This window comes from Trichoplax adhaerens, genomic scaffold (genome assembly GCF_000150275.1).
Source record: "Trichoplax adhaerens TRIADscaffold_9 genomic scaffold, whole genome shotgun sequence".
NCBI lineage: Eukaryota > Metazoa > Placozoa > Uniplacotomia > Trichoplacea > Trichoplacidae > Trichoplax > Trichoplax adhaerens.
The window spans coordinates 2159114-2167382 of NW_002060951.1; the positions used below are offsets into that span (position 1 = coordinate 2159114).

The following is an 8269-nucleotide window of genomic DNA, read 5'->3' on the forward strand; positions in this document are numbered from 1 at the left end:
TTAAGAACTATAAAATAGTATAGGAAATTTTGTAAGATATTTATTTGAATGGCTCACCTTAGGTACGAAGATCACAATTATCGTTACGGAGGTACAAAATACAATAAATGAGGCAATCAAGCAATAACTTGTAATGGGGTCAGCTGTCACAACTGCAGTCAATAAAACTCCAGTGACGCATAGCACAAATACGTTATAAATGCATAATCCGATCAATTTAGAATCGTTTAGCTCTGGGATTGTAACATGACGTGTCTCCCAAGCTAGAAATGCTCCAAAAACGATCAGTAAAAACTTCCAGCAATAGATTACTACCATCCAAATTGTCATATAGTTTGATACACAAATAATAGCAACAGAACGAGTAATTACTGCCGCGTTGGTTTCCAACTGTGCAAACGAAAACGATTGAAATAGTCAACTTCATTACAATACAATATCCTTATATTCTAAGAAGTGTTATACCTATACCCGTATTATCGATAGCTATTAAAATTTACCTTTGGATTTAGGGTAACTTGTTTGGTATAGATTGGGTCAATAATATGCCAAAGTATCATAATGACAGCATCAAAGATAGTTAAGGCGAAAATTTTACCAATTAAACTTTTGTCTTTGATAATCTGTGTAGTGTGAATGTATAGAATTAGCTTTTTTATAAATTGAAATCTGTGAAGCCAGGCAGTTATTAAACGGTAGAATACTTAGCTAATAGTTGAACGTCTGCATGAGATCTATTATTGATAAACTGATGAATGAATAGTATTGATCTATTTGCTGAAATAAATCGCCGCATAATGAACGAAATAAATTTTACTTTAGCGCTTTTGCTATGAACATGCAGGTAAAATATTAATGATTTAACAGTTAAAATGGCAAAATTTAGGTCAATTGAAGGAAAAAATTTTTATGATGGAATGAAAGCTAATTATGTACGGTATGTTAAACTGCAATGTTACAACTTTAAGTTGATAAAACTAAACAATTGGCTTCCAAAAAAGATATAAGATTCAAATTCTAGAGGCATTTCCTACATTTATTATATGAAATTAATTGTAATTACGCATCGGACTCACTCATAAATATAACAAATATTAATATTCGTTAGAAGCTACTTGGTACGTATGAAGTTAACATTATGGTATATTGTAAACCAACTTACGATAGATCGCTTTGTTTTATTCCTATAGATGCTGTAAACCCTCCAAGTTTTCCAAAATAAGGCTCCAAAACCCAATGTAAAACCTAAACATATAGTCCACGCTGCACTATGACAAAATATAGGCATTGACCTAATACCGACCGCTTTTGAGTCTAACCCAAAAAAGAGCACAGATATGTAGCATAAAATCGAACCAAGGAGCATAACGATATTAATTTTAGGACTGGACATTTTGATAAGTCTATTAAATATTTATTTGCGAAATATAAAATTCATTATTAGTGGTCAATGGTAAAAATCATGGTTTCAGCACTACCTTAATATCAAGTTGACGTGTGGCTCGTTAAAATGATAGTTCAAATTTTTATACTGTAGTAGTAAATGTATTAACACCTTATTTGTATGGTACCTGTCATGTTGCTTGCTAACGTTTAAAAATATAAATGCAGCGCATAAGGCTATCCCAATTCCGGCTAAGCAAGCAAATAAAGTAAATACGGGACTAGAAATGAAAATTTCTTCAATTTCAATGCGTTCTACATCAACTGGAGCAAAACTTCCTACATAGAAAGCCAAGAAAATGATCAACTAACGAAAAGAGAATCAAATATATCGATAGTATACTGTAAAAATTACTTTATTTAATTGATATTTCGAAATACTGCAGCGTAAATTTATGCCTGCTGGTAGGTACCGTACCTTGCCATTTTATTGTATTTCCTTTAACACCTAAAGTTAATTTATCTTTGAAGTAATTATAATTTCCGGTCTGAATTGTATAATTTGCAAAGGTATTCTCTAAAAGGAAATGGCAATAGTCATGATTTTAATTTAAAATAACGTAAATTGCAGTAAATTGGCATGTATATTGCGGTATTTAAGCATCACTTGGAATCTGAAAATTATATAACTTAAATCATAAAATTAATAGTGCAATGGCACAATGTTCAAGAAATCTTAGCCTTTGGCAATATTTCTATAAGAATAGTCTTCTACAGAAGTAAGAATTTGACATGATAAATGCATTATTTTAGGTTAAAGCATGGTTAGTGCTCAACTCCGCGGCGTACCATCTTTAAAATAATATTCTATTAAGCGAGCTCAAATTACATCGTGTTCAAACACTGAGTATTGATAAGGTACTTTAGCTTAAGTTCACAATGAATAATTAAAGTGCTATAATATCAATCTTTTACGATATTCCTGATTAAAGAGTTAAAGTATTTATAAAATACATATATTTATTTCTATATGTGATTCGTATATGTATAACAATTCGTAATTAAATTTCTGGTTAAATCGCTTTTTACTTTGGTACTGCATGACGATAACGCTCCCAACTCTATTTCCGTCAATGAAGACAATTCGATCCTAAGATTGAAACGTAATAATTAATCTCAATTCACAGCTGTGAATTTACAACCTTAGTGATTAAAATAATATAATTTAATTTTGCTTTTACGCTAATATCAACAGAGAATTTTCGAAGTAAGCGGTAAAGATATGTTCTTAAAAGTATTATATCTAATGTCTGTAGAATGTATACAATTATAATTGCTACGTTGATTATCAGATTTTCCCGGTATGTTGCTGAGTTGTTATCATTAAAAAAGTTAACTAATTTATCGTCAGATGATTGAGAACTATCTCTATACAATGGATTATTCTAAAATAAAACGTATTCTTAAGTGATCGATTATTAGACGAGTGGCACTGAATTGAGCTTAACCAGCTAATACTTAGGTAGATTATACACGTTGATCATAAACTTGTCTGCAGGACAAAAGGTAGACTAGTGCCAATTATATCAGTACAAAAAAAATTATTAGAACAGTAATTCTACTTAATATAAAGTTACGAGGTATAATTGCTGGATTAATGAGGGTAAAAAATACTTATTTTATACTATCTCCTTATACCACAACCTTGTTCATGATATGAATATTGACCCGTCAAATACCGTACTGATAGAAGAATCATGAATGATATTAATTAGAATCTAACGATAGCACTCGTGTACTTACTGTTAAGCCAATAAATGATACGTTATTCATTTCATTGATAAGAATCTTGGGTATAACAGTATCGTTGTAATCAAATAACGTCAAATTCTTTAATTGCTTCCTAAGGATGATATCTGTTCGATTTAGACCAAGGGCTAAAGCCCATATGGCATCATAAGCATATGTGTAGCTGCCAACTAGTGGCTTTCCACTTGAGAAATTAGCGAATGCTGTTTTAAATCCTTCTTGTGTCTAAAACCGAATATTAGGTAGGTAACACGTAAGTATTATTTTGTTACGATCCAACTGGACATATATTTTTAGCCTTTAAAAAAATGTACTAGTCATTACAGATGACAACTTCATTAGGCTATGATTAGTAATTTTAAGATTAAGCTTAGCTTATGAGTGAAATGAACGATGCAGACATACATAACCGGATAACGTAGGCTCAGATAATCGCGGAGTAACCTCATTTTTAAAAGCAATGTAACCTTCTATAACTTCTTGTAGATTTTCAGCCGTACAATTCACTTTAGCGTCATTGAGATTGTTAATGAACCAATTGTTTAGAAAAAAGCCTGGTAACATCCAAACATACTTAGATCCATATACTTTCTGATGATAAGCCTAATTTCAAGTATGATTTTAATAGTTTAATCAATGTAATCAACTAGGATAACCATTACTTAACTTGAAATTAGAACTGACTCTTTGTATTTATACCATATAAATCTTTACAGGTGAATATATGCTTTGTATTACGGCTTTAAAATTATTCGTTATCGAAAGTTGATAATAATTATAATAAGAGAATTTAACATGCACATTTTAGATCTAGTGGTATAATTGAGAACTATTATTACAACGTATTCGTAACATTTTAAAGTCAAATGGGGACAAATTATTTCAAACATTTATTAGATTTCCATATCCGAGTTTACTACTTATATGAAAATGAATTTAAACCTCGAGCTACTTAACCAACTATGTTACGATACAAGTTTTTCAACCTATTTTTTTTAAACTAATGCTTACTAATATCCGTTCATACTACTAAAGGTAATATTGACTAAAATTTAAAACTTTATTCTCATACTGTATTTGTAATACTAACTTACCTCACAAAATACTCTTATTGCATTTACAGGGTATGCAAATAGGAGAATTATTCGTACGTCTCTAGACTGGAGTATCACAAAAAGATGTAGCAAAGTATTTATAGACATGTACACAAATCTGTTATGTTAACACTATTCAGTATTTAAATTGTATCAAGAATCTACAATAACAGATCTTATTGATAATTTTCCCATCCAAACAAGATACTTCGTAATATTATAGTATAAAAAGCTCTAGCAGACAAATAAAATTTCTTACGGCAGATTTTGGATATCAAGGACTAAGAACAAGTGCTACAGAAATAGTGCAGCTGCATAAATACGATACCTATCTTATTTGCAACATTAAGTGAACTGAATTAGGTTAGCATTATTTTATAAAGATTCTTTGGATTAAAGAGTTTATAGTTATAGCTCATGTGAAATGTATTATAGCTAGTGGTTGAATAAAGCTCAAATGCTGTTATATAACAAGATTAACTTCGAATCCGATACATTACATATATACCGGCACCGTAAATTCTATACAGTAATTGACAGATTGTAGTCGTTCGAAAAATTAAAATTGAGGTGCAAGGAACCTAATTGCGGAATTTCTTCGCGTGAAAGTAATTCTGGGACAACTGGTCAGAAAGAAGCGTAAATCCAATTCGCTATAAACAAGTGTCTGTAGCTAACTAATTAGTAACTTTAAATACTAGTAAGAGCCCATCTTTCTATACCCCAGTTTTGTCAAAATAAAACTGAAGTAAAGAAAAATGAAGTCTAGTATTACTTAACATGTATGAGAAATAGCTCTATGGTACGGCAAATCTAGAGTACTTGTTCTCAGCGATATTAGCAAATGCATATCGCCGTTAATTTTGCTTTCTTGAAAGATTCCAATTTTGACAAGCTGGAGAACCGAAATGAAGAATTTATAGCAATAAATAGTAGTTTTTACAGCAATTAAGTCATGGATCCTGTTCGTATTATTAATTTGCTACAGACGTACGTTTCATATAATGATTAGACAGGTAATTTTTCCATGCTTAACAAAGTACGGCTGCTTAATTTTTTGAGTTGTAGTGCTATTTACCTTCATTCTAGCAACTTTATCACGAGGATGTGTAGTAAAGCTTTCACTAGATACAATAACAATGCCATTTTTAGCGAAAATCTCTTGCAAATCGTTAATGGCCTATTAAAATGATAGGAACGAAGTTACTATTGTGTGTTTGCGTTAATTCGATATTACCTGAATTTAGTATGTTACAAATTTGCTATTGTCACAGATTACACTATAATAATCGTAATTGATTATTTCTATATTCTACAAATATGTTAATCTATATCTGTTAATTTTGTGTGTCAATTGTGGATTGTACTGCGTACACTAATAAATCCACAGTTAAACAGACTTATAATAAGATTGCATTGTAAGTATGAACGGCATACATATATAAGCCGCCGTTTTTCAGTACAACAAAGAGAGAGTAGAAGTTAGTACTGTAGTTAGATTTACCATAAATTTAACTATGCATTCAATTTCTAGTCTCCATGCTAATTGAGAGTAGTACGAACGACCATCCAATACGGTTGTTATTATTAACTCTAGATAGTAATACACAACAATATTTACCGGTACTAGCGTGATGAACTGTAGAGAAGTGAAGCTAAGTCGCATTAACGCTAATACTGAAGATTTTTCTTGAAATAAAGATAACTTTTGTTAACGACTTTAGTTCTAAACTTGACTTCGTGTCTTAAAGTTAACTTGTCTATTTCTTGTTTCAATTACGGAGTTGTGATACCTACGTGCAAAAAGACATCTTTAATTTCGTATATTATTCCAACTCGGGTCCAGTTAAAATGCTTTATGAAGGCAACACGTGCTGGATTATAACTTATGTCAGAGATTGCCGTGCGAAAGAAGTAAGGATATTCTTTTCTATCCGTCAACTTCATGGAAGTTGATGTAGGCGATATCTGTAAGATTTCAATTCGAATATATTTAGTTTAAAATTAATAAAACTTTACTGTGCTAACAAAAATAATAAGGTGCAAGCCCAAGCTAATCTGTTTGCATTATCCAACTTTTGCAACACAAATTTCTTCGCGATTACAATGATTAGATAGAAAATTAAGCTTGTATCTTTCCAACATTCGCTTTTGTAATAAGGTATTAAGCGCAAAGTATACTGTGGTAATAAATAACGGATAAGATAATTTCGTGTCAGATAACTCTAAAGTTAGCGCAAGGATATAATGTATAACAAATATTGAATTCTATCTGAGTGAGGATGCAATCCAATTTAAACTTGAACACCGTTAAAACTATACATAATCCTAGCAGCAAAATTGTAACAATACCATTCTTAATGCAAACCAACCTAATACCATGCATCACAACCAGAATTTACTTTTAGTCAAATAGCAGCTCATACCTCAACGAGATTCCAATATTTCGAGACTGATGCGACAGATTCAGTAACAACTGATAATACAGGCCCGAATATAGCTATTTTTGGGGGTTTCTCGTTAACTAGACGAAAAAACTGCTTGACGGCATAAGAGGGATTATGCTGAAATTAAGTTGAAGATGGAGTTAATGCCTAATGTAAAGTACATAAATTTATGATTGCATGAAATATTATAAACTGAAAGGATATTAATTAAGCAATGAACGACCAAATCATGAAAGAACGCTAAAACAATATCCTACAAATACTTGAATTGATAAGAATTTATATAAGTCTCTACACTGTTAACATCATTGAATTCCCAACATAATTCAACATTTCATTTTTCATATTAACCTTTAGCTGCGCTGATATTAAGAAAATATGCATCAGTTATACAGTAGTTTGTATAGATCTCAAGAAACAAAATGTATTGAAAAGGCAGTTACAAATAATAATTGCACATTATCAGTATCGCGATACAATTATTGTAATTATTGCATTACAAATGTTAATTATATTTAAATTATTCAGTTTTCGATGTTAATAATTAACAGCAGCCGCCTGGCACATATACTGTCACAAAGTAAGGACAATCGATTCATTACCATCAATTTTTGATAGGGTAGTAATGAAATTGTCGTTCATTAATTAAAACAGCGAAAAGTTTTAGGATCTATTTTAGAAGCATACGTTCACCTCATTTCAGTTCTGCATGAATTTACAAATTATCATTAAATCTATGAGAAAAGGCATTATTGTTAATCATCATACGGTATCAACATTTAGCAAATGCGATTAAGATTTATAGATCTATAAGGAAAATACTGACCTCTTGCACGTATTTAAATACATATATAAATATTTGACGGTATTTAGCCAAATATCGTTAAAATCTTTTACGTATAAATTGAAATTTTGATCCTTTATAAAGCGCTATTAGGAATGAAGACTTTTTGCATTCACTTAAAAACTGTATTGTTAGAGATTAGTGGTAGCGCAATATTGGTACTTTATTCATATTAATAACTGAAATTGCCTACTTAATAGCGCCAAAATTTATCAAAGAATGGCTCAGTATATCAAATAATAAGATAGACTCTTCAGTATGCAACTCAGGATACGTACAGATGATACAGTGTATTGAAATGGCAAAATATCTATTGCATTTTTATCTCTTTTAAGCAATTAGTAAAATCTGAAAAATTCAATATAAGGAAAATATTACTATTTCAGTATTATTAAATAAGACCATAGGTATAAAGAATTGTATTTGTCGATGGATTATTTGATCTTGTTGTGTAATAAGCTAATAAATTTACAATAATGGAAACAATTCTTAACATTTAAGGCTGATCATTACTATAAAGATTTAATAAGCACATCAGTATTCATCTGACTCACTAAGTCTTATATTACAATACAAGCATTATCACCATAGCTACAGTGAACTAACAACAACTTAAGAGAAGCTAATATCATCTAATTAACTTGTAAATTATATATCATGTTCCTTTTTTCATTATAAAATTCGAAACTTTA

At 30.5% G+C, this 8269-nt stretch overlaps 1 protein-coding gene across 1 annotated transcript; it reads right to left on the reverse strand.

Moving 5' to 3' along the window:
- Window positions 1–6832, reverse strand: TRIADDRAFT_28568 (uncharacterized protein; the record flags this gene model as incomplete). Its single annotated transcript, XM_002115120.1, has 12 exons — window positions 1–390; window positions 501–623; window positions 1163–1403; window positions 1572–1722; window positions 1862–1960; window positions 2473–2533; window positions 3187–3417; window positions 3598–3795; window positions 4287–4352; window positions 5365–5466; window positions 6084–6254; window positions 6713–6832. Coding segments are annotated over 12 exons (1953 nt in total), but the record flags the coding sequence as incomplete, so codon positions are not given.
- Between the last annotated feature and the right edge of the window lie 1437 nt (window positions 6833–8269).